The sequence below is a fragment of the Phycodurus eques genome, chromosome 1 (genome assembly GCF_024500275.1).
Source record: "Phycodurus eques isolate BA_2022a chromosome 1, UOR_Pequ_1.1, whole genome shotgun sequence".
In the NCBI taxonomy this organism is placed as follows: Eukaryota; Metazoa; Chordata; class Actinopteri; order Syngnathiformes; family Syngnathidae; genus Phycodurus; species Phycodurus eques.
The window spans coordinates 23384225-23411768 of NC_084525.1; the positions used below are offsets into that span (position 1 = coordinate 23384225).

The 27544-nt window shown below is 41.5% G+C and overlaps 2 protein-coding genes across 4 annotated transcripts; both read left to right on the forward strand.

Annotated features, from left to right (window-relative positions):
- The first annotated feature begins 644 nt into the window (after window positions 1-644).
- poglut1 (protein O-glucosyltransferase 1) lies at window positions 645-11427 on the forward strand. Of its 3 annotated transcripts, none has more exons than XM_061692058.1 (11): window positions 645-766; window positions 1420-1504; window positions 1631-1774; window positions 1864-1999; window positions 5044-5165; window positions 8011-8070; window positions 9328-9427; window positions 9546-9604; window positions 9937-10104; window positions 10753-10809; window positions 10928-11427. In XM_061692058.1, exons 1-11 carry the CDS (start codon window positions 694-696, stop codon window positions 11082-11084), a joined length of 1161 nt encoding a protein of 386 aa, XP_061548042.1. In that variant the 5' UTR covers window positions 645-693; the 3' UTR covers window positions 11085-11427. The 3 variants fall into 3 exon arrangements, with proteins under 3 accessions (XP_061548042.1, XP_061547879.1, XP_061547961.1); XM_061691895.1 differs by lacking the exon at window positions 645-766 and adding an exon at window positions 776-1184; XM_061691977.1 differs by lacking the exon at window positions 645-766 and adding an exon at window positions 776-1184 and having other exon boundaries at window positions 1864-1894.
- A 665-nt stretch (window positions 11428-12092) lies between these two features.
- Window positions 12093-26158, forward strand: timmdc1 (translocase of inner mitochondrial membrane domain containing 1). Its single transcript, XM_061683577.1, has 8 exons — window positions 12093-12239; window positions 15788-16125; window positions 17087-17252; window positions 18589-18677; window positions 18965-19032; window positions 22705-22783; window positions 24623-24733; window positions 24822-26158. Exons 2-8 carry the CDS (start codon window positions 15806-15808, stop codon window positions 24967-24969), a joined length of 981 nt encoding a protein of 326 aa, XP_061539561.1. The 5' UTR covers window positions 12093-12239; window positions 15788-15805; the 3' UTR covers window positions 24970-26158.
- Window positions 26159-27544: the final 1386 nt, after the last annotated feature.

The window sequence follows — 27544 nt, forward strand, 5'->3', positions numbered from 1 at the left end:
GCACTTATTGTATCACATTGGCCCCGCTTTGTGCTCCTCTCATCTCTTGCGCTGTACTTTCTCTATCTACCTGGGCTTGCTCTCTTCCTCTCTCCATCATTTTGTCAAATCTCACAGGAGGCATTTTTCCTCCTCCTCCTCCTCCTCCTCACCCACATACAAGACAGGCATTCACAATGCTATCTATCTATCTATCTATCTATCTATCTATCTATCTATCTATCTATCTATCTATCTATCTATCTATCTATCTATCTATCTATCTATCTATCTATCTTCTGTCTGGCTGTCTATCCGTCTGTCTATCCGTCTCTCTATCATTCTATTTATTTATCCATCTATCCATCCATAACTCACTGTCTGTCCCTCCATCAATGTATCTGAAAAGCAAACTGTCTGTCTATCTATCGTCCAATGATTATTTGGTGTAATGAAATGATAAAAATATGTTTTTGAAAAAAAAGGAAAATGACTTTAAATAGAAACAGAACTGCACGAGATCGAATACAACAAGTGCGCGGTCATATTTTTCTATGAAACCCGTGTGAGCCCGTCATTCCGACTTTACGGTAGGCTAGGTTTTGTGTTGCGCATTACCGTAATTACAGCTCTCAGGGAGAAGTAGTCAATTCCAGAACAACACGCGCCCTTTCTCATCTTTACATATAGACAAAACTTGAAGATTGAGGAAAAATGGAGCGCCGCTGTCTGTGGGTCTTTGCCTTTGTGTTGCAACTGTGCATTTTGTTCTCGCTTTGTCAAGCAGGTGCTGTATTGTGTCTTCCTTTCTGTGTGTTTACTTTAAGCTATTTGAAACCTGTTCGTCTTCGCTACCGTGTTCATTTTTGTGGTGGCTTTTGTCGTTCATTAGCTCGAGAGCTAACTATCGAGCTTCGAAAACTAATCCATCTAAAATAAACTAAAACAACCACGTTTACGCTTACACGCGCGTGCCATTTGCCACGTCGTCCAAGTCCACGGGAGCTATTGAATGTTCTATTTTCTACTATTCGTTTTATTAATCTTGGCGACGCGGTTTACAGGCGGGTTGAGTTTGAAGACGTTACAGTCCAGTTGCGGTACGTTGCTGCACTGCTTTTCAAAACGAAAGTCAATGTCCCAAACACAAGTAAGTTGTGTTCAGATGAAGTCAAGGTTGAATATTTTGGCCATAATTCCAAAAGGTACGTTTGGCAAACACAATACTGCTGTGAGCTCGTCAGCAAAACAACACTATACCTGCAGTGAAGCAAGGTGGTAGCAGCATCATGCTTTGAGGCAGTTTTTTCTTCAGCTGGAATCAACACAAATACATTATTTATAGTAAATAAACAAACATTTGGCGGGCCAACTAAGTGGAATTGGATAATTGTATATGGTATAGTTGTCCGATAATCATGCTTTTCTCTCTTGTTCCAGACAAACGGGCGATAAGGGACACGATATCCGAGGCTGTTAAAGTATATAGTCGATGTAACACTGCCAACTGCAGTTGCCATCTTCAGTAAGTGTGATAATCAACTATTTAAATAATGATATGCATTAGACTTTATGATTATATAATGTTACTTTCACAAATCTGATGGGATTTCACTCTCAAAGCATGGACTAAATATTATTCCTTCATTAGGGTCCTGCAACAAGACTTGGGTCCCTTTCATGGAGGAATTTCGGAGGATGTCATGGTTTCGACAGTTCAAAGAGGGGTTGGCACCCACTACCAGCTCATTGGACATAAATTATACAGGGAGCGTAACTGCATGTTCCCAGCCAGGTCAGTTCTGCCCAGTAACTGGCATCCAGGCAAATCCGCAATTGTGTTGTTGTTTTTTTTCCCGGTTTCATTTCCTTTCTTGTCTTTAGGTGCAGCGGGGTTGAGCATTTCATATTAGAGGTAATTGACAAGTTACCTGATTTGGAGATGGTGGTAAACGTCAGGGATTATCCTCAAGTGCCCAACTGGGTGCAGCCACCCTTGCCTGTTTTCTCTTTCAGTAAGGTTAGTGTGAGCATTAACTAGGGTTGCAAAGGGGTTTCCGGTAAATTTCATTGAGAAATTCCAATTTGGAAACTCTCCAAAGGAATTATGGAAATCAACTGGGAATTGAGGGTAATTTAAGGGAAAGGTATCATTTTCAAGCCTTGGTTTTTTTGGTCAGAAGTTGACTTGCATGGATTTAATTAGTTAAATGAACAAAAAATAATAATAACATTTAACAAATCTATTTTAGGGGAAAAAACAGCTAAATCAATGTAACAAATATTTGAGGACGCTTTACAATGTAAATAGTCGGTGGGCCCGATTAAAGAACGGAGTTTAAATGTGGCCCCCCCCCAGCCCTACTTTGCCCACACTGGCGGGGTCGGGGATTGAACCCCGGTCCTCAGAACTGTGAGGCAGACGCTCTAACTCTCACTTGAGCGGCAGTGTTATCTACTGTGGCTGAGAGGTCACAACAGTGAAATGGAAACTCTACAACACCATATAGTTATAGTGCTGTGAAAAAGTATTGACCCCCTTCTCAAATTCTTAGATTTTTGCTTAGTTTCCTCACTTTATTGTTTAAAATCATCAAACAAATATAAATATCAGACAAATATAACCTAAGTGAACTTAAAAGGCTGTTTTCAATGGGGATTTCATTTATTTAGGGGGGAAAAAAATAAATTAAAACTATTCGTGTGTGGAAAAGGTAATGGGCCCCTAAACCTAATAACTGGGTGGGCCATCCTCAGCAGCAACTGAAATCAAGCGTTTTCTTTAACTGGCATTGAGTCTTTCACATCTGTGGAGATATTTTGGCCCACTCTTCCTTGCAGAATTGTTTGAAAATGGAGGGTTTTCGAGCATGAACAGTCTTTTTAAGGTCATGCCATTGCATTTCGATCGGATTCAAGTCTGGACTTTGACTAGGCCAATCCAAAAGCTTCAATTTAGTTTTTTAAGCGATTCAGAATTTAACTTGGTGGTGTGTTTCGGATCGTTATCCTGCTGCAGAACCCAAGTGCGCTTCAGCATGAGGTCACAAACTGATGGCTGAACATTCTCGTTCAGGATTTTCTGGTAAAGAGCAGAATTCATGGTTCAATCAATCACAGCAACTTGTCCAGGTCCTGAAGGAGAAAAGCAGCCCAAGACCATCGCACTACCACCACCATGTTTGACTGTTGGTATGATGTTCTTTTTCTGAAATGCTGTGCTACATTTACACCAGATGTAACGAGAGACACACCTTCCAAAAAGCTCAATTTTCATCTCGTCAGTCCATATAATATTCTCCCAAGTCTTGGGAATCATTCAGTTTTTTTTTTTTTTTTGTTGGCAAAAGTAAGATGAGCCTTTGTTCTTTTTGGTCAGCAGTGGTTTTTGCCTTGGAACTCTGCCATCAATGCCATTTTTGCCCAGTCTCTTCCTCATTGTTGTCATGAACACTGACCTTAACTGAGGCAAGGGAGGCCCGCAGTTCTTTAGAAGTTGTCCTGAGTTCCTTTGTGACCTCCTGGATGAGTCATTGCTGTTCTCTTGGGGTAATCTTTGTAGGTCGGCAAATCCTGGGAAGCTTCACCACTGTTCCATCTGAGTATAATGGCTCTCCCTATGGTTCGCTGGAATCCTAAAGCTTTAGAAAGGGCTTTTGTAATCTCTCTAGACTGATAGTAATAATTTATTTCTCAACTGTTCTGGAATTTCTTTGGATTGTGTCATTTTGTTGCAGCTTTTTTATATCTTTTGTCCGACTTGATTTTGTCGGGACCGATTGATTCTGTTTAAGTCACTTGTTGATTGAACAGGTCTGGAGGTAAACAGGCTTGGGTTGTGATCGGTGAAAATTAACCAAAAAGTGTGATTAGCCACAATTAATTCAGGATTTAACAAGGGGGGGTGATTACTTTTTAACACAGGGCCGGGTAACTAAATAGTTGTTTTTTTTCTTAATAAATGAAATCACCATTTAAAAACAGCATTTTATGTTCACTTGGGTTATATTTGTCTATTTACATTTGTCTGATGATGTTAAACAAAGTGGGGAAACTATGCAAAAATACAGTACCCACCAAAGGTATTGGAACGGACAGGTCAATTCCTTTGTTTTTGTTGTATACTGAAGACGTTTGGGTTTCCGATCAAAAGATGAATTTGGAGAAGAAGCTGCAATTCTGAACTTTTGTCTCATATTCATCATTTGATCTGAAACCAAAATGTCTTCAGTATACAACAAAAACAAAGCAATTGACCTTGCCGTTCGAATACTTTTGGAGGGGACTGTATAAGAATTTGATGGGGCCAATACTTTTTCACTGCACTGTATCTGAAGCGGCGGCACGGTGCCGACTGGTTAGAGGGTCAGCCTCACAGTTCTGAGGACCCGGGTTCAATCCCCGGCCCCGCTTGTGTGGAGTTTGCATGTTCTCCCCGTGTCTGCGTGGGTTTTCTCCGGGCAGTCCGGTTTCCTCCCACATCCCAAAAACATGCATTAATTGGAGACTCTAAATTGCCCGTAGGCATGACTGTGAGTGCGAATGGTTGTTTGTTTCTATGTGCCCTGTGATTGGCTGGTAACCAGTTCAGGGTGTACCCCGCCTCCTGCCCGATAACAGCTGGGATAGGCTCCAGCACGCCCGCGACCCTAGTTAGGAAAAGCGGCTCAGAAAATGGATGGTTGGATGTATCTGAAGCCCGCTTGTAAGTCAAATTTCAGAGCACAAGAAAAAAAACCAAAAATTATTTAAAAAATCAATGACTTGATGGCTTGTAACAAACAAAAAAACAAAAAAAAAACTCAAACTGTGGCACTCATAAGTCAAGGTAAAACTGGATTTGCATGAAGTCTGGTTGTTGAGTTAGGATTATGCTAAAATATATTTTTATCTTACTAAGAGCCAACCTTCAGTTTTGTAGATTCCTGGTTTATTCCCATAAATTCATGTCAGTTTCCATAGAAAGTTTCCTTCCACCTTTTGAAAATGTTGCAACATTTTACAATTTACGCTCCTTTTAGATTGATGGGAGCACATTTTTCTGTGTGTGTGTGTGACATATAGACTTCAGACTACAAGGACATCATGTACCCAGCGTGGACGTTTTGGGAGGGGGGCCCTGCTGTCTGGCCCATATATCCCACCGGACTCGGAAGGTGGGATCTGATGAGGCACGATCTCAAAAAGTAAGGCTTGAGGATATTCTTTGTGTAGCTTGTGGACATATCCACACAATTTCAAGTAAAGTTCAATTACGCCTTGAGATACGAGTTCAATTTGTCAAAAATAAATTGTCATATGGAATAAATATAAAAAAATACATGTTTTGATTACCGAACCTCTTTTTACAATACAGTAACTTAAACAATAGTTACAAAGTATTACCCTTGAATTTCGATTTCCCAACTATTCATCTATCAATTTGTTTTCTATGTAATAGACTTTACGCCGATCTTATCGGTGTTATCGGTATCGGCCGATAATTAGCATTTTAGGCTGATCAGCTTTCATGTCATAAGTCACCGATCCGATCAATGACGTCATCGATCGGCTCCGCACAAGACATTTAACTCTGCGTCTTCGTCATGTATGAATCCAAAAGCTAGTTTATTTTTAGCCTTGTTACGTGTCTTTTTGCGCCGTACTGTAACTATCTGACGGCCAATAAAGTTTTTTCAATCTTGTCTGTGAAAAGACGTCGTCGGTGTGGGACTATTTTGCGTGTCTCAGACAAACAACGCATACATTTGCAGTCTGTGCACAATTTAAGTACGTCGTGGGGAATGTCATCTAAATGCCTCAACACAACAAATTTGATCGAGCACCTGAAGAATGTACACGAAGAGGAACATGCCGCGTTCAAGCAACGCAGTGTGGAGGGAGTCAAAACGGATTTGTACTCTGGACAACACAACGTCCAAAGAGCTGGGACACTGAGAAAGTTAGATTAAGCATGCCATTAACAGTATTTATGAAAGTAATTTAATTGCAATAAAGTAATTTAATTACAGTAAGTTAGCACCCATTATTTCTGACATGTAATGTTGATTTGACCTAAACTTATGTCAGTGGCCAATCCTTAAATGCCCCCTTGAGGTCGTTGGTGTTTTAACTTTTGTCTAAAATGCTAGAGAATAATTTGAGCTGGAACATCCAGCGCGCCCACAACCCTTGTGAGGATAGGATGTACAGAAAATGGATGGATACAATATACAGTACACAAGTATATACAATAAATTAACAAGTCATGTAAATAGACACATTGCTCGGATCGGTGATCGGTTATCGTTTTTTTTTTTAAACTTTTTTTTAACCGAAAAATTCTGATCGTGTAAAGCCTATTAATAATATAAGGTGATTCAATATTTATATGATTTTAAAACATTAACGGCCCTCTGAGAGAAACCATAACTACAATGTGGCCCACGACACAAATGAGTTTGACACTCCTGGCTTAAGGGAATGTAAAACTCTGACACTGATGCTATTCGTTAGCCCATCTATGGCTTTTTTCAATGTTTGTTTGCATTAGGCCAAATAGACTTTATTAAGTGTTAACTATGTGGTTGTTTTAAATACACAATGTCTAATTCTCTTTTATGTTTGACAGTACACTTCAACTGGGAGTGGAAATAAGATGTTTTCTTTTTTTTTTAATTGTTCTCTATCTCATACACGCAAATCAGTCGCCTTTCGGTGAAATTCGCCGTTTTGAACTCAAAATAGACCATTTACGTGAATCGTATAGATCCGATGCGTTTTTCATTTGGGGGGTGCGCCTGCCGTCGCCATAGGCTCTCTGGACCTGCTTTGGAAAAGTCACAGGAGTTGAGACCAGAAAAAACACTTCCGCCGCTCCTGCTGCTAAGAAGTAACGGTACATTTTACTCTGTTACAATGATCTCAATGTTGATCACTACTTTTATCAATTATTGCTTATTGATTAACTATTTCCTGCGTGAGACTTCGACTTCCGCATTGGGCGCTGTTTGCCCCAATCTAATTTAAGTGCTAGTGACGTTTAAGTCTAGTTCACCAATCAAAGTCACATGACCTCACACGTCGTCTTCTATTGGGCTTCCCGGGCATAGGTATTAACACGAGATAAGCCAGTTCGGCTGAGCGTCGTGCCTAAATGGCCACTTTTTGGGAAGGTCGTCGTTACCATGAAGGCAACGGCTTGCTACTCTTGTTTACATTTAGATTAACAAAAACAACAGCTTTCATGTATTGTAGTATTTGTCTGCGCAAACGTGGATGTTGCAGCTCATTTATAACTTGAGAAAACACCGCGCAGTAAATTGCAAATTGTTTTATTATTATTATTTTTTTTATTATTGTTTGTGCTATTAACTCAGGACATGAGTAATTATTTCACTGCGTACTTTTTGCTCTCAAGTAATTTTTTGCTTTTTACTTTTACCTGAGTCACATTATTGTAAAGTAACAGTACTCTTGAGTACAATATTTGGCTACTCTACCCACCTCTGGAGCGGACATCCTCTATTGCTATTCTTGCGTTAAAGCAAAAAAAATTCTCATCGGATCAGCCAGTGTCGTATTTGTTGCACAGGTCTTTTGTTTTTTGGCAATGAGGTGCTGCGGGTCGTGTCTCTGGTTGCGGTCCCAGCGGAACCGCGAAGTAGACGTAACATCGGCGACAAGAGCTGATCCGCTAGTACATCTTGTATTAATTAGGAAACGTGCATATCATTATTTAATTAGTTTACGGATGGTAACGTTAAATGTATTAAGTGACGGAGCGATGTTAGGGATTATGTCACAACACAGAATGAACTAACTTCAAATTCAGAAATGACCAATAATGTTTGCGTGTCTTCTATCTGGCAAAATGCTGCTTGTTGTGAAACGAGTTGTGTTCGCTGCAACCATACAGTGCTTTTATCTGAATTTTTTTCTATGCAAGTAAAAGCAACAAATTTTATGACAGCTCGTATCTCGAGAAATTCTTAAGTCTGGTCACTCGTATCTCAAGGCACCACTGTATATAACAGTAAAAATGTGTTTTAGGTCTGCAGCTCAATGGCCATGGCAGAAGAAAGAGTCCAAAGTATTCTTCAGAGGATCAAGGTTAGTACCATAATTTCTCGTGTATAATGCGGACTTTTCCCCCAAAAAAATTGTCAAGTCAATAGTACCCATTATACATAGGTATATGGGATTTTTTTTTTTCACATTTTATAAATGTATGCCGCCATCTAGAGGTTATGAAAAAGCTGTACACTTTCATTCCAATCTCACCGCCTCCTAGAGGTTATGAGAAATGTGTACACTTTCATTCTAATATGCCCCCACCTTGAGGTTATGAAAAAGGTGTAACCTACACTTTCATTCCAATATGACAGGGGTTACGTACGTATGACTGCATATACTGTATGTACAGTTGTGCTCATAAATTTACATATCCTGCCAGAATTTGTGAAATATATGTATTTTTTAAATATGACTGAACAACCATCATTCATTTCTTTATGGTTATGTTTTGTTTAATGATGATGCTTTTCTGAAATGCTTGACAGTTTGATTTGAATCCCATTAAAATAAAATGTTTCGCCTAGCCCTTCATGTTTTCTTTAAATAATTGTAACCATCTTACAAATTCTGCCTGGGTAATCAGCACAACTGTGTGTTTTCTCATTTACTAAATAAAAGTAAGGCTGTGAATTTCAAAATAAGAGCAAGTAAATAAAAAAAAATTACATGTACAAATAAAGTGCTTAACTTCAGAATAATTCTTTGAAAAAATACTTCATTTTGATCATATGGGTAGGAGCAAAATAATCCATTGTACATGGGTAGAAGGGTTTTCCTAAATTTTGGGGTCAACTTTGCGGGTGCACATTATACATGGGTGCGCATTATACACTCGATATTACGGCAGTTATTTTTTTTTTATTATTGTAGTAACATTTTTTCTTTCTGATTATTTGTTATTGCCCACACCAAGTTACATTTTCATTTTTCATGTGTGCAACCTGTCTGCAGTTGTTCTAAGGTTGGAGTCAGACAGACATTTATAGTGCATACACTAATTTAAGGGCATTACTGTCTTTATTCATTTGGGGTTTTTGATGATTTATTTGACGTATTTATCTGACCCTCTCAGTCTGTATGTATGGTTTTGACCCCGTGTTGGTTAGAGAAACTCAAAACCAAATTCAAACTTTGACAATTATAAAAAGCTCCAAATTAATGACATTCATGCTCATGATGAGTTAAGGAAATTTGATTTGAGATGAGATGATAAGCCAGGGTCAACTTTATTATTCAACCAGAATATTACAGTGTGATGAACTCATCATTCCCCTTGTTTTTTTCTCTTGGTAGAACAAGTCCAGAGCGTGACCCTCTGATCCTCCTTTCTCGAGACATGCCAGAGCTGGTAAATGCAGAATACACAAAGAACCAGGCCTGGAAGTCTGACAAGGTCACAGTCTCATCTTTAATTTTTTCCCCCCTCGTTTTTCCCCTTACCTGAATATAAAAATAAAATTTCATGCTTGTTTATGTTGCTTATGTTTCATAACTTGGAACATTCATTGTAGGACACTCTTGGGAGACCACCAGCCAAAGAAATCTCGCTGGTTGACCACTGCAAGTACAAGTACGTTGTATTTCCTGCCTGCTTTTACTTTTTGCAGAAAAGTGCAGCGGGTATGGTTTTCTGTGGTTTGTTGCAAATAGATTTTGGGCTTGCAGCAAGGTGGCATATTGCTTAGCGTGTCTGCCACACAGTCCTTTGTGGCATTTCCCTATTCTCCCTGTGCTTGCGTCAGTTGACGTACGTAGAAGGGTTTGTTTACAAAGAAACTGAGCTTTTGCCACCCGGAAGTATATGTGACGTTATAGTGAAAAGGTCTCTAGAAAATGGACAGAATTGTCAGTGTAAATCCCTGCCTCTCAGCAAGGCTCATGTTTTTTCGTTTCCGCCTCCAGATATTTATTCAACTTCCGAGGAGTGGCGGCCAGTTTTCGTTTCAAACATCTCTTTCTTTGCGGTTCACTGGTGTTTCACGTGGGGGACGAATGGCAAGAGTTTTTCTACACACAGCTCAAGCCCTGGGTGCACTACATCCCGGTGAAGCAGGATCTCTCTGACGTCAGGTACCGTCCTTTTTTGCATGTTTGTGTCATGTTTGTAAAAGGCCAATGTCAACAAGAACACAAATATTTTCACAAACATGCTCAAAGATTCTTCTTCACCTCATTGAGCATTCCGGCATGTGCTCTTCCAGTCATTTTTACAGGAAGGCCACTCCTATGGAGTGTGGCTACATTGCTGAACTTTACATTTTGGAGACATTTTACCATGGGCTGAAGAACATCAAGACTCCTAGAGATACTTTTGTGACCCTTTCCAGCAAGTTAACGATTCTTAATTGTAGGGATTCTGAGAGCTTTTCTGTATAAGGCATGGTTCATGGCGTGTGTGTGTGTGTGTGTGTGTGTGTGTGTGTGTGTGTGTGTGTGTGTGTGTGTGTGTTTAAATCAGGAAGAGCAGCATTAACCAACACCACAATCTCCTCATATTGATTGGACTCTCAGTTTGCTTAATCTCATTTGATCTTGGAAAAGTCATTCGCTAAGGGGCACATACTTGATGCGCACAATGTCCTCTAATGGTCCGCTAAAATATGTTTAATGTCCAGTTGCCTTGGAATCAACCTGATTACAAATAATATTACAAATATCCACCAGGGGTTCGTGCGTTAATATACATATAATCATGTTGGAAATGTGTTTTGTTCACAGAGAACTACTGCAGTTTGTCAAAGACAATGATGCCATCGCACAAGAAATTGCCATTAGGTAATCTATTGTTTGAAATCTCTGACTTTGTATTCTTCAAACCCATTCTTTCAATTATTGCACAGAAAACACTCAGGATTTACTGGCATCATTGTTACTTCTCGTTTGCCCTTGATAGAGGTATGGAGTTCATCTGGGAGCACCTACAAATGCAAGATGTTTCATGCTACTGGGAACGACTCCTCACAGAGTTTAGTCAGCTTCTCACCTACCAACCCAAAAGACAAAACAACTACAGTCGGATCATGCAGAAGCCCAGCAAGACTGAACTGTGATAATGACACTGTGCAAGTTGGAGTGAATGGAAAACAATAGAATGTAAACTTGTAAAATTGCTCAAGCGATTTTTACCCGATGTAATTTTTCTGTGAGAAGTAATCTTCTCATTCCCATGGGGAGCCACAGCTCACTGGAGGGAAGCATAAAGTTGAATATGTTGTAGTATTCGTGTTATACTTTGTGCAGTTCGTATTTCGTTAGTAAATGTGTTAAAGATGATCCACAGATATGTTTACTTGACCAAAAATCAGTGATGATGTGTCTGGTCTAAGTATAGGACAGCCAAGCTTTTAACAGGGTTACTGTTTCTGCCAATAAAACTGTGGTACCTGATAGATATTTTTTTTACAAGTACTCATACAGTTTGAAGATTAATTTTGGTTTTCTGTTAAACAAATAGCAAGATTGATGGGGGTGGTTGGAGAATCTAGAGATTGACGATGATGGAAAATCTGATGTAAGAAAAGCACAAAATTAGACATTCTCTAATCTGAAAAACAGTTGTGGTTATTAATTAATTTTAATTAAAATTTTTTGTTTGTCAGTTCACAACTTTAGCAAAGTTATGGGAACACTTGATAGCATAAATGTTGAGCCAATACTAGTGAACAATAACATGCAAATTGTTGTTGTAAATTCTTTTTCCTTTGTGCCAATTTATCGAAACTGGTATTGTATACATTTCTCACGAAAAATTAATTTCTACGTTTGTATTTTAGTCTTGTATTTTAGTCTTGTATTTTTTATTTATTTTTTAACTTGAGTTGAATCAGTACTTCTTCTTTGACAACAGTCTTTTTATTCATTTATTTATGTATTTTTACACAAGTATTCGTACTTCGACTTTTGCCACCTCTGGATGGGAATTATTTTAGTAAACCCTCCCCTCTCACCGCCACAATTTTATTTTTTCTTTCCCCTCTCTATGAATCGATAGCTGCGCGTTGTCTCCAGTCCAGTCGGTGTCGGTAATGCACGATGAAGTAGAAGGAACCGAAGAAGACGACAAAGTTGAGAGGTCGACAGGTAGTAACTGAGGACGCTGTCAACGAAACAAATTCGCGAACGGACGTTAAATTGCAGTAAGACTAATTAAGCACTGACGTTTCCATCTTTACCCCACAAGGGACTGGATTATTTCCGTTTTCGAGGTATGTTACATTTTCTAAGATAACCAAGACATTAGCTGCTAGGGGCTAACACTAGCCGGCGAAACATCGGTCGGCAGGAATAGACTATCAATAAAGACGGGTGCAAGAATACAGTTTGCGACAGTTGCAGTTAGCTGTACTGACATTGTAGCTAAATATAAAACCTTAACCTGAAAACGAGCATGGTCTTTGACTTAAGTACAGCTCACACACTGTTTGCACATCTGTATACAGTTGCACTAATATATATATATATATATATATATAATTTTTTTTTTTTTGCAGTACCGCAAATCTTTATATACGGTAAATCATCTCACTGCACTGCATTTCCACTTGTATAGTTAATAGTTTATTTCCTCGTGTAATAACACTTTGCACAGTACAGCATGCTGCATAGCTAGTACTTAGTACAGTTAGTACAGTCTTCTTCTTTTCCTTTCGGCTTGTCCCTTTAGGGGTCGCCACAGCGCGTCATCCTTCTCCATGGAAGCATATCTCCTGCATCTTCCTCTCGAACACCAACTGCCATCATGTCTTCCCTCACGTCATCCATCAACCTTCTCTTTGGTCTTCCTCTAGTTCTCTTGCCTGCCCGCTCCATCCTCATCATCCTTCTACCAATATACTCACTATTTCTCATCTGGATGTGTCCAAACCATCGAAGTCTGCTCTCTCTAACTTTGTCTCCAAAACATCGAACCTTGGCTGTCCCTCTGATGAGCTCATTTCTAATTTTATCCAACCCGGTCACTCCGAGAGTGAACCTCAACATCTTCATTTCTGCCACCTCCAGCTCTGCTTCCTGTTGTCTCTTCAGTGCCACTGTCTCTAATCCGTACATCATGGCTGGCCTCACCACTGCTTTATGAACTTTGCCCTTCATCCTAGCAGAGACTCTTCTGTCACATAACACACCTGACACCTTCCTCCACCCGTTCCAACCTGCGTGGACCCGTTTCTTCAATTCCTGACCACACTCACCATTGCTCTGGACGGTTGACCCCAAGTGTTTAAAGTCCTCCACCCTTGCTATCGCTTCTCCCTGTAGCCTCACTCTTCCCCCACCACTACTCTCATTCATGCACATATATTCTGTCTTACTTCGGCTAATCTTCATTCCTCTGCTTTCCAGTGCATGCCTCCATCTTTCTAACTGTTCCTCCACCTGCTCCCTGCTTTCACTGTAGATCACAATGTCATCTGCAAACATCACGGTCCACGGGGATTCCAGTCTAACCTCATGTGTCAGCCTATCCATCACCACTGCAAACAGGAAGGGGCACAGGGCTGATCCCTGATGCAGTCCCACCTTCATCTTAAATTCGTCTGTCACCTACAGAACACCTCACCACTGTTCTGCTGCCCTCGTACATGTCCTGTATTATTCTAACATACTTCTCTGCTACTTCAGACTTCCGCACGCAGAGAGTTCCTCTCTGGGTACTCTGTCATAGGCTTTCTCTAGAGCTACAAAGACACAATGTAGCTCATTCCGACCTTCTCTGTACTTTTCCATCAACATCCTGAAGGAAAAAAATGCATCTGTGGTTCTCTTTCTAGGAATGAAACCATACTGTTGCTCGCAAACACTCACTTCTGTCCCGAGTCTAGCCTCCACTCCTCTTTCCCATAACTTCATTGTGTGGCTCATCAACCATATTCCTCTATAGTTCCCACAGCTCTGCACATCACCCTTGTTCTTAAAAATGGGCACCAGCACACTTTTCCTCCATTCCTCAGGCATCTTCTCACCCGCTAGAATTCTATTGAACAAGCTAGTCAAAAAACAACTGTGCACCTATATAAATAAAACATTACCTCATGTACCGTAATTCCATACAGTATACACAACACATTGATGAGTAACCAGTTGTAAAATCAGAAGCCTGTAAAAACATGTTTTTCAACTATTACATTTCTTTCCAAAGTGGGATTAGTAACGAAAAATGCTTGCAAATATCTCAGTGGTATTACACTAGAACAAAACTAGCAATTTTGATTTGGTTTCGCGGGCCACATAAAATGATGTGGAAGAGCGGATCTCGGCCCTGGGCCACCAGTTTGACATCTCTGCTATGGGAACATTAGCGAAACATTATTGTGATGTATAATTGGATGGCAAAAGTGCCAACCATACAGCTAAAGACTAGATACACCAGCGCGCTGCAGCAGCCCAGCTAACCGACGTTCCTACATGTCTACCGTATTGTCGAGGTCGTTGTTCCCATAGAATGCAATGCATTGACACTTTGACTCTGCTCATTTCTCAACCGGTTTTCATGAGGTTTACTTTTTGTCAACGCCAAAGCATATGCTGTCAGTACACAACATTTGGGAAAAAAACTTGTTTTTACATGAGAAAGGGACTTACGGTTCCCTTTTCATAATTGTACGACATTTTATGCAACTGTATGGAGCATAATGTACCAGCGTCCTTGATCTTTTGATTTTTTTGCTGTCCACACTCATGGAATGCGCTGATGACTTTGACCTTCCTAGTTTAGCGTCGCCCTTGGCCTCAAAATGGGCCTGTTGTATCTTGCTCTGCATATCTGTGTTGCCAACCGCTTCCATATCGTATTGTCTGAGAACACGTTTTTGTGGTTTTCTAATCGCAGAATGCAAGTTTGTGCCAGCTGATACCAAGCAAATATATGCAGCAAAGATTGTGTACAACAGCGGCAACCAGGATTTCACTTAAATATGAAGTTACGGACATATGGATCATAAATCCGTCCACCCGCCCTAACCTAAGGCAACGTGTATGATCGACAACGTTTAATATAGATGTATTCTTTTTTGTGTGTGTGTGTGTGTGGGAGGGGGGGGGGGTTATCCTCTGTTATTAAGTGAAAATCTTGTGAATTTGCTGTTCAGGCCAAATTCTTCTCATAAGAAAATTCTTTGGCGCTATCTGGTGGCATCTTGGTGCCGAGCATCTATGTTGAACTCCAGGCAGGAACTTCATTTAGTCAGGCCATACTTTTGTCTAATAGAAAAAATGGTTGGGTGTCATCTTGTGGCATCTATAAGCAATTACAAACCTTTTTGGGTGGGCGTGAATTACTCCCAGATTTGAGCTATTTGTGGCAGGGCTCTGTCCTGAGCTCCAGTGAGAACCTTTTTTTTTTAATTCCCCATTATGCTAGCATTACTTTATTAACATTATTGACACTTGTGAATCCTTTCTAGATCCCCATTGCACTAAAGAATCAGTTTTTTTCTCTCTCTGCGAATTAAATGATATCAAAAAAGGCTGGATTGATGCCATATTTAACTGGAATCACGCACACTTCACACTGTACAAATCAAACATGTATTAATGACCCTGTCAACTGACAGGCCAAGTAGAGACTATAGAGCGATAGTATAGCTGAGAACCTACATGTTTTTAAAGGGCTTGCACCACTTGACATCTGCTTATTTGGACAGCCTCCCCAGCCTGTGCCAGGATTTCTTCTGCCTTAGGGCTGTTTGTTTTGAAGATGAATCCGCAGCGGCAACTGTTAACTGTTAAGTCATGTGTTTGTGCCTCTGTGCCGCAGCCTGACGCCAGCTGAAGCATGATGCATCCAGAGCGGCCCACAACAGGCTTCACCCTTCGGAGAAGACTGGCAGATTCAGCCCCTCGGGGCACGTTGAGCACAGGGCCTGTACAGGGCCTGATCCAGAGTGCCAGACCTCCTTGCGTCTGCCTCCTGCTCCCTAGGGTCCATGCAGCTGACATGGCTTCTGCCCAGCCTGCGCAGATGCCCTCGTCTCCCTCCTCCACCTGTGCAGTTCCTCCACACCCCATCACTGCCAGCGCCATCCCAAACAACATTGGCAAGCCAGAATTCCCAGACAGGGGCTGGGACCGCATTATGGATCTCTTTCATAAAGAGTTAGTGCCATTATCTTTGCCTATTTATTTTACAGTTTTTCTCACTCACTTAAAGCACTGAGAAGAATACATTGAACTCCCATTTATAGTGGGTTGATACATTCCAGACCTACCTGTGATAGGGAAAAAAAACGCAACATAAAGTGGACCGCATAAAAACCATTTTAAACGAAGACTCTCACAGTTCTACAGGTAAAAGGCTAAGCATGTTTGCTTCAAGCTGTTTATTTATCACTCCCAGTAAAGTTTATTCTAAAACTGACACATAAAACGCAAGAGAATTGAACATTATATTTTTAAACACCAAAATCTTCTATCCAACCATAATGATGACAAAATTTACTAGCTCAGTGATGACATAATCTGAGACGTCACAGACCAACTAACGGAAATTAGCATAGATGTTTCGGTAATTATAAACTGCTGCTTTAACACACAGGCATCACATAAAAACAAAAGAGAATTAAAAATTGTGTATTTAAACACCAAAGTATTCAACCAAACCACACAGTACAACATTACTTAAAGGTATATATTCTCTTTGCTTTGTGCCTTAGTAGACCTTCTCCTTTTTCTTTTCCTTGTGATTCTCCTTCTTTACCTTTTCCTTTTCCATCTTCTCCTCTTCCTCCTTTCCTGCTCTTCTTCCTCTTAGTAACACTGCATCTAAATCCAGTGGAGCTCAGTGCTGCCCTGGCTTCCTGTCCAATACCACATTCAATATAACATACTGTTGCTGATGCCGAAAACCCATTCAAAACTGATCGCTTCAAAATCGGTGATTTTGTGTGGAGGGAAATGAACCGCGATATACAGTAGCGGGGTTCACTGTTTTCTGAATTTTTGGTGGTTTTGAATCACGAGTGGAACAATGAAGCTGAAACTGTAAGTCATATAATTACCAAACATTTTTTATGCTGCTTTGATTTTGGACTCTGACCAACTATATGTCGTCTCTTAGCGCCACCCAGAGTTACCCAGAGGAGGTGACCAACGTGATAAAAAGTGGGCTTGTGGCTTCCATAGCGGGCTTCATCTATGGAGGCCTGCCAGCGGCTCGCCATGCTAAGCAGAGGTACATCCAACTGAGCCAGGCAGAACTCTACACTAGTCGTGTGGAAGCAGTGGTAAGTGAACGGTGCAAAGCACAGTATGCAAGTAGCATTGATGCTAATAGTGTTGTATATGAAGGGAAGACAAATCACTAAGAATTAATTTTCACGATTTGTAAAATTTTTTAAATCTGCGATTAATGGAGACCAATCATGAAATATCTTTTGTTTTAAATATAACCATTAAGCCCAAAATAACCTTCTTACACATATTCATGAACAAATTGGTAAAGAATATATTGTATTACTTTTCACCGAGTACACTGTAACCTATTCATTCATTCATTCATTCATCTTCCGTTCCGCTTATCCTCACTAGGGTCACGGGCGTGCTGTAGCCTATCCCAGCTGTCTTCGGGCGAGAGGCGGGGTACACCCTGAACTGGTCGCCAGCCACTCGTAGGGCACATAGAAACCAACAACCACTCGCACTCACATTCACACCTACAGGCAATTTAGAGTGTTCAATTAATGCATGTTTTTGGGATGTGGGAGGAAACTGGAGTGCGCGGAGAAAACCCACGCAGGCACGGGCAGAACATGCAAACTCCATATAGACAGGGGCGGGATTTGAACCCCGGTCCTCAGAACTGTGAGGTGGACGTGTTAACCAGTCGGTACCGTGCCGCCCACTTTAACCTAGTTAGGTCCTATTAGAAAAATTATGCAAGCTCTGCTGCAAATAGCAAACATCTGCAGCTAATTGGCTGTAGAATTCACAAGATGGTGGTAAAGCATTAATGATCTCTAATTTGTGTATATCTCAACTCATTTCAACACATGTCCTTGACACCATTATTCCACCAGATGGCACCAAACCAATACTGTTATTGCATTGGCCTGAGCACAAATACAGTGAATAGGCAATTTATTTACTTATTTTTTTGCGAATATCGGACAATTAAAATAAATTGCAAATGCGGAGGTTCACGGTATAAAGTGTAATTACTGTATACATATGCTACTCTAATTCATTCTGAACGTAATGAATCCAATGTGCAGTACGGTGAGGATGACAATGATTTATAGTCCATCCATCCATTTTCTGTACCGCTTAGAGGTGGGGTACGACCCTGAACTGGCCGCCAGCCACTCGCAGTAGTGTACTGCAAAAAGTCTACTAATATAATAGGCAGTAGGCTTTGTGGATGCCATAATGTAGAAGGGAATCTGCAAGAAAAAAAACATTAGACTTCTTCACGTTTGTAATCCAGGAGTATCTGGGCCCACAAAGTCCGAACCGCAATATAGCGGGGGATGACTACTTAATCCCATATGTATTTCAGATGACCATTACAAGACAGGTGGTTGTTAATTTCTTTTCTTTTCTGTGTGTTTTGTGTCAAATTAGCGTTTGGCCCACAACGCAGCTGTGCGAGGTTTTGTGAGATATGGAGTTCGATGGAGCTGGAGAGTTGCTGCATTTGTTTCTTTGTTCAAGTAAGATGAAAACTACAATCAGGTTTCATGTAACCTGTTAGAGCAGCCATGTTGGACTTGACAGATGATGTAAACATTTTCATTAAAAATTATGGGACTTAAACAAATGAGGAGCCGACACATTGTGCTCAGTTCTGTATTGTTACACTCCAGTCTGAGACACCAGCATTCACCAGTCCTCCATTTCATCATTTCCACTTGGCAACATCATCATAGAAAATTATGAGAGGACTGAAACATGTACAGTTTATACTAATTTTGTGTCTCCATACGATTTGTGTCTCCAGTTCCGTCAGCACAGGCCTGTCAGTTTACCGGGACAAGTACACCCTCAGCAATTTTGCCGCAGCTGGAGGTGAGTCCATGGATTCTTATAGTACCCCACTGGTCTTTCATGTTGTTTACTCTCAGGGGCTTATAGCGAAGACAATTCTATAGGTTGAACAATATAATTGTGCCATTGGTGCATTGGAACCACAAAGGTTGAAAATAATCCATTATAAAATGCTGGCCAACCTCCAGATTGTGTGGTTTTAGGTTACGTTGACACAAGAACAGAGTAGTGTCACTGCCCAAAAGCTCTTTCTGCCTCAGTCCAAAGGCTTAATCACTTAGTTTTGACTCCCACCACCTATGTGCCAAATGGAAAGCCAGACTTCACGGTTCTGCCATCCTCTCCGCTTCCTGGTCACCACGGGACTTTGATTGGTGATGTAGAGTGGATAGGCTCTGTTTCGGGAGGACACCGGCACGTGACTTTTTTTCAGAGTGCATGGGGAGAGATTTATGGGCCTACAGCTAACACACGGTCCTTGGTAGAAGAGGATCTGAGTCCAGTGGCAATTATGGCATGAAATACATAATGACTACCTCCACTGGGGATGTGACTTGTCATCCCCTGCCACTTCGATCATTTAGTTGTTTGTCGGGCTCTGACTCGACCTTTAAATCCCCCATTCGCTATTCATGTTGACCGTAACATAGGCCTGTCGCAATAAAAACAAATTTAAGACATATTTTCGCCTAAACTATCACGATAAATGATAATATTGTTGTTTTTTTAAATGCCTGAAATCATGAAAAATAAGGCAGACCCTTATTTTTGATTTGGATTTGTTTGCTTCCAAAAAAATTGGAAATTCTTGTTATAATTTCCCTTCTTGTTTCTCTATTAAATAGTTTTTCTTTAATCTGTGATATGGATCCCCGTGGGTCTGAAATAAAGAGCTGTTGTCCTCACTATGGTCGTGGGCTGCTGGAGCCTATCCCAGCTAAGTTCGGGCGAGTGGCGGGGTACACCCTGAACCGGTCGCCAGCCAATCGCAGGGCACATAGGAACAAACAACCATCCGCACTCACATCCACGCCAATGGGCCATTGAGAGTCTTCAATCAACCTACCACGCATGTTTTTGGGATGTGGGAAGAAACCGGAGTACCCGGACAAAACCCATGCAGGCACGGGGGGAACATGCAAACTCCACACAGGCGGGACCGGGACTTGAATCCCGGTCCCCAGAACTGTCAAGCAGATGTACTACCCAGACGTGCCGGCTAGAGAAAATCAATGTCCCGTATTTTCACGACCATAGGGCGCACCGTATTAAAAGGCGCAGTCTCATTTTTTTAATCAATCCTCATCCACAAATCCATCAAAGTCCTCATCGTCTGTATCCGAAATGAACAGCTGGGCAAGTTCTAAATCAAACACGCCAGGTTCGAGTCAGCCTCGTTGCCATGCGAAAGCTCGAACAACAGTGCAAGCAGACACGGTTGCCCCAGCATCCACAATCCATTCACAAATTGTGGCATAACTCCCCAGGCGCTGCCTCCTAGTCTTAGGAAAGCTGTGTTCGCCATCTGTCATTCGTCGCTCCCACGCCACTCACTTCACTTTGAACGCCCTGTTTACACGGCTGTCCAGCGGTTCGTCAAGCCTCCCGGAATGATGGCAAGCCCCGAGTTATTGCACTCAGTCAAATGGTGACTGTAGAGACGCTTCTCCCGGCTGTTCTTTGCTCATTAATCCATTGCTCGAGTTGGTCTTCCAACTCCGGCAACCTTGTCTTGTTTCTGCATTTTGCTTTTCTTTTTTTCCCCGCAGAAACTCAGCTTCGTCTTCTTGACTTGGCGAAGCTCGTTTTCGTGCTTCCTCCACTTGCGAACTATGGATTTCTTTGATCTTGAATTCTCTCGCGGCTGCTCGATACCCATGTTCCTCCGCGTAACTGATAGCTTGCAGTTTAAACTGTGCTTCGTAAGTGTGTCTCTTCGTAGGTGACATTTTCGGGGGTCCTTAGCCAAACTGACATTGTTTTGCACAATGCACACCCCGAAAATGCTCCGTCAGTCAGTCAAGCGGTTAATAAATAAATTTAAAAAAACCTGCGCTATATACCTACTGGGGGCGTGGCTTTAGCATCCTGCCTCACGCACCCTTCCCCTGTCCTCAGCCACGTCCGCTTTTCTTCTGTGTAAGCAGCGTGTCGGCAGGAAATGCTTAAAAGAAAAAAGTCAAGCGGAGCGCTCATCACACAACAACATTTATAGTTGTTGGGACTATATACATAAGGCGCGCCACATTATAAGGCGCCCCGTCCATTTTGGAGAAAATTTAAGACTTTTAAGTGCGCCTTATGGTCCTGAAAATACGGTAGCTTAATGTCACAAAACTGCATGCACAACACACACACTCACATAATATACTGTAATTTCCTGTTTATAATATGCATTTTTTTCCCCAAAAAATGTCAAAAGTCAATAGTGCGCATTATACATAGGTATAGGGGAAAATGAACTAAAACTTTCACATTTTATAAATGTATGCCGTCATTCTATTATGCCACCGCCACCTAGAGGTTATGAAAAAGTCTACACTTTCATTCTAATATGCCACCGGCACCGAGAGGTTATGAAAAACGGCTATACTTTCATTCTAGTCACTGCCACGTAGAGGTTATGAAAAAATTTGCCTACACTTTAATTCCAAATGACAGGGATACATATGACTGCATATACGTACAGGTGTGCTCATAAGTTTACATGCCCAGGCAGAATTTGTGGAATATTTTATTTATTTTTTAAAATATGACTGATGACTGAACAACAGCCATCATTCATTGCTTTATGGTTATGTTTTGTTTAATGATCATGCTTTTCTGAAATGCTTGACAGTTTAATTTGAATCAAATTAAAATACAATTAAATGTCTTTTCACCTGGTCCTTCATGTTTTCGTTAAAGAATTGTACCCATCTCACAAATTCTGCCTGGGTAATCAAACATATGAGCACAACTGTGTGTTTTCTCATTTACTAAATAAAAGTAGGGCTGTGTATTTCAAAATAAGAGCGTGTCAATAAAAAGACAGTATTACGTGTTCAAATAAAGTGCTTAACTTCAGAATAATTCTTTGAAAAAACAAACAAAATACGGATAATACTTAATGTTTTGATCATCTGGGTAGATGCAAAATCATGCATTGTAAAAATGCATTATACATGGGTAGAAGGGTCTTCCAGAATTTTGATGTCAACTTTGGGGGTGCGAATATACATGGGTGCGGATTAGACACGAGAAATTACGGTGCGTTAAAAAGAATATAAACATTGTACTGTATCAAGGCCTATATAAGCATTGGCTGTGTGAATTGGTTGTCACGTTGTCTGGAGACATCTCCCAGACATCTACCTCATGAGAGCGCAAGCAATATTTTCTGGAGTCGCTGCTACTGATCAGCCTCGGCAGTCTCGCCGAATTCTCCGCCAGTAAGATAGGCCTTTAGGAACACATAAGGTTCTCCACCATGGCAAACTTGTTGAATTAATAGCCCTGGCATCGTCAATCAAACTGAACATCATCTTCAGCAAAGGCTGAATATTTGATACATCTCTTGTAATGAATGGATCATTGGATTGTGCAGGTGATCATAATGTTGTGGGTTGTCTCCGTACATCCTTCACTTTTAAATACAATTGTGTTATCGTGCCAACAATAAATTTCTGTGCGTGCGCATCCATGCATGTGTAGCTGTGACTGGAGGACTTTTCAGACTGAACCTGGGCCTGCGAGGCCTGGTGGCAGGCACCATCATCGGAGGAGTGCTCGGGTAAGCAGCCCGTCGTCCTTTTCACATCTGTCCACGGCTAACTCCACTAACTCTGTGTTTATTATCTCATGTTTGTTGTGCATGTACACAGAGTTTGAGCGCAATGAGCACTCTGGCAGCCAGCTGCGGCCCCTTCCAGCAGCCCTCTGTGCCCCAGCTGAGATGCCCCCTCCCCAACCCATGTCCTCAGCCCTACTGGCTGCCAGAGGCGCTCATGTGCATGCAGTAGTGCTGTAGCTTGGCTAATAGAGCGGAGAGGCCGGCCAAGGCAGCAGCTGGCCCTCTTCTTTCTAGCATCTATGTTATTCCAGCCTCTCCTCTTCTTCAAACATGGTCTGATGTGGACTAATGCTTCACTTGCACTCATTTGCCTCATCTTTCCCTGTCGTTTAGCACGCACATGTAGGATTTTTGTGGTTTGGAACAATTTGATGTCTAAATGTATGTGTATTTTCCCTGCATTCAAATGAATGGATCTTGGGGGATTAACAAGGAAACAGCACTTTGCATTTAGAGAAAAGGTCAAAACACAAAGAATATAGGTTTTTAAACGTACAGGGTAGATTGACTTGAAAATAGAATGTAAAGAAAAACAGTTTATCTTTAATGGCTAAAAAAAAAAAACTTTCACTGTTTCTTGCGTTTTGCGACACAATTTCCTCACTTTCAACAGCATCTCCAACTTTTCATAGGCAGCAGTCCATAGCTTAGAAATTCTTTTCAAACCCTTGGCTGGTGTTATAGCATTCCTCAGTTCCTTCTGCTTCAGTATAGTATGTATTGTAGAAGTACTATCCTCGTACTGCTTTGCCAAGTTGACTACACACACACCTCGCTCGTTTTTCTACAACTTTAATTCAGTCGACATCATCGGCTTCTTCTCTTTCGACCCTTGTTTTATATATATATACACACACACACACACACACATATATGTTTTTTTAAAAAAGGGAATTTGGCAAAAAAAACTTGTGGGGGAAAAAAAATGTAAAAAGTGAGCCCAAAAGACAATGGATCCCGATACTTTCACTGCAGATAACCACTGCAACTGAACTGAACTGATGCTGGCTGAATGTTGTGAAGTTCACTGCTGCCATCTAGTGGCTGAGTGTCTGGCGTTCGCTCGGAGTCCAATTTTTTTGCTTGTAACACAGAGCAAAATATCGACCGAGTGATGGCTCATAATTTAAAAATAACTTGCAAGTTGGGGAACTTGTAAGTCAACGTACCAATTTACCCTTGTGCTTGTTGATAATGTTGGATAGTAGACCTGTGATTCAGATTTAACATGTACTTCCCTTTTACCTGGACCTTGTTTGTTCGACTGGCGCCACACATTAATCGCTGCCACCTACTCCCCTTTTAATGTGTACTCGAGTGACCAGCCACCCGGAGAGTTTGACATGTGCAACTCAGCTCGGCCTGTGGCAGGTGCAGGCAGAGCAGAAGTGAAAGTAGGTTAAGCTACACATCACACTACAGATATGTCAGATTTGTCCCCTTTGTCAAAACATGCTGTAGTTGAGGTTGAAGGGAACGTCAACTCGTATTTGTTTTTATAGAGAAATTATTGATAGTGTGTATAATTGCTACCAAGTTGTGAATCAGGAGGTCATGTAATATTTATGTCCAGCAAGCGATTAACCCTTACATTCTTTTCGGATATAAATACCCAAGTGTCATTCTTTCACCCTGAAATTTGATGACTTGGTCGTTTTGGGTGTGAATGTAAAATGAACAGTGTGTGTTACATGACATGGGGGGGAGTGCAGTAGGAGAATACAGGCATGGAGCAGCAAGAAGTCTACAACTGAAAGTACAAATAAATTCCATTCTTAGGATTCCCACGGGCGCTGTGATCATCAGCATGTACTCGCTGGCAGGAGAAAGTGCCCGAGAGAGGCGACGCCGAGAGCGCAGGGAGATTTATGAGATAAAAGTTGCAGAGTGGTGAGTTGGATCCTAAAACTGTCACAAAGACGACCGGCAGTCTATACAATGCCTTGTTGTTTGACTTCTTGTCCTTGGCACTCATCAGGGCGGCACGACTTCAACTGACAGATGAGTTGATAGGCGACCTGAATGTGGGCTCACAGGCAGAGGGAACGGAACAGGACTTGAAGAAGATCCAGGAGCTCCTCAGTTTACCACAGAATGATGTGATTCAGGACTCGAGCAGCCAATGACGGTGTTACCTGCTAAATGACAGAGACTAAAAGTGCGACTTCACATAACATTGAGGGGAAATTAGGTTTTTACTTGGACTTGACCCCTTATCTCCATTTGAAAAATGGAGGAACTGAAATTATTTTCAGAACAATCTAGGAATCAGAAACCTGCATACTCTACATTGTTTCCTGAATAACCACAATAGCAGTTATAGTACATTAAGGTCAAACGGGAATCACACGTGTGGACTGAATCTGAGTATTGAATGTTATTGAAACGTAATAAAACAAAGTAAGGAGATGAGGTGCTCACTGCAGTTACGTAGAAGGGTGTGTTTTACGTGGTACCTTCAAGTGCTCCTTCCCGTCATCCGTTTTCGTTAAGCTTACGACTGCTTAGATTGGCGAATTTTGATTACAACGTAGGCAAGCTAAAAACAATATGGACTGTTCAGTGAGTGATAGACTCAACAAATGATGTGAAATGCTGTGGCCCAAATCAGTTCCATGATTTGGTGTCTGTTTTCATGTCTTCCTTCTATACATGAATAAAGCGGAACCGAATGTTAGATCTTTTAAGTCCAGTTCCCTTACCATATTGGTTACTGATTGTTTTCACCTCTTGGGTTTGACAACTAGGTCAAAGGAGGGAGGATGTGACTACTACAATCTATGGCTTATGATTGAGACAGTAGGAGGAAGCGCTACACCACAGCAGACTACACCTTAGGCAGGCAGTCGCATGACTCCAAATTGCCCGTAGGTGCGAATGTGAGTGTGAATGGTTGTTTGTTTATATGTGCCTTACGATTGGCTGGCGACCAGTTGAGGGGGTACCCCACCTCTGGCCCGAAGGTAGCTGGGATAGCCTCCAGCAGCTCCCTAGTGAGGATAAGCGGTACAGAAATGGGTGGATGGATCTTTAACCCTTATCATACAAAAGTGGCCTCTCTGGTGTTATGGGGTCATTGAACCTAGTAAAGAATACAAGCTATAGTATGAATCATTTACAAGTTGTGAGTTGTTCCGTGGCTCTATTTTTCCCATCACACAACAGTCTGTCATCCTACCAAACAGGCATATGCATAGATATTTTTTTGGGGCAGGGCACCTTTCACCAAAATTATTCATACTATTAAGAAAAAAAAGTTGTATATGTTTAACCTATGTATTTTCCTCTATTAAGACATGCAACACATGCAATAAAACTATGAACAAAGGTAAAAGTGGATGTAAAAAGTGTACACACCCCTGTTCATAGGCAGGTTTTTGTCCATCCATTTTCTTCCAATTATCTGAGGTTGGGTCACGGGGGCAGCAGCTTTAGCAGGGAAGCCCAGACTTGCCTCTCCCCAGCCACTTCGTCCAGCTGTGTTGGGACGTGCCTGGAACACCTCACCGGGGGAGGCATCCAGGGAGCATCCTATCCAGATGACCGAAACACCTCATCTGGAGCTCAGAATTTCACCACCAATCAAGAGCTTTGCCTTCCAGCTCAGCTCTTTCTTCAGAACGACACAAGAGTCCGCATTACTGCAGGCACTGCACCGATCCGCCTATCGATCTCCCATTCTTCCATCACTCGTGAACAAGACCCCAAGATACTTGAACTCCTTCACCTGGGGCAGGATCTCTTCTTGGGCCCAGAGAGCACACTCCAACCCTTTTCTGACAGAGGACCGTGGCCTCAGATTTGGAGGTCCTGATTTTCATCCCAACCGCATGACACTTGAAGATTGCAGCCAACAGAACCACATCATGTGCAACAAGCACAGACGCAATGCGGAGGTCACCAGATTGGAACCTCTCAACGCCCTGGCTGTGCCTAGAAACTGTCCTTTGGGTCTGAGGTCACCGAGGCAGGTTTTTGCGGTGTCCAAAAATGAGGGTAAAATAAATCATTTAAAACTTTTTTTCCACTATTAGTTAACCTATAACCTGTACAACTCAATTGAAAAAAAAATACAAGGGAAGTAAAAACAAACCGATAACATGGTTGGAGAAGTACACACAGCCTCTTGTAAATGGGGTTGTGGCTGTTTTCAGAAGTAAGCAATAACGTTCAAACTCATGTTAAATGGGGGTCAGTACACTCCTGCCATCATTTAAAGTATCTCTGATTAACCCTAAATAAATTAAGGTGGGAGCATATGTGCAATTCTCCCAAAGACTCAAATAAATGCCCCTCAAATCTCAAAACACTGAGTTGAATTGATGACAAAATGTTATTTTATTTTGATTATATCAATGAAGTCACTGATGGTGTAGTGGTACATTCGCCTGACTTTTGGTGCAGGCAGCGTAGGTCTGTGTCTATATGTGCCCTGCCACTGACTGGCGACCAGTTCATGGTGTAATCCGCCTTTCCCCCAAAGTCGGCTGGGATAGACTCCACCACCTCGCGACCCTGAACAGGATAAGCGGTATGGAAAATGGATGGGTATATGAATGAAGAAAAGAAGAGTCTACAGCAAAAAGAGCACTTTTTTCATCCAGGGCACAAGGGCAGGTGCTTGAGCACTACTTAGGGTCTGTGTGCATGTGCCTGCTACCCCACCTGTCACACTGTAATGAACTTTCTTGCACAATATTG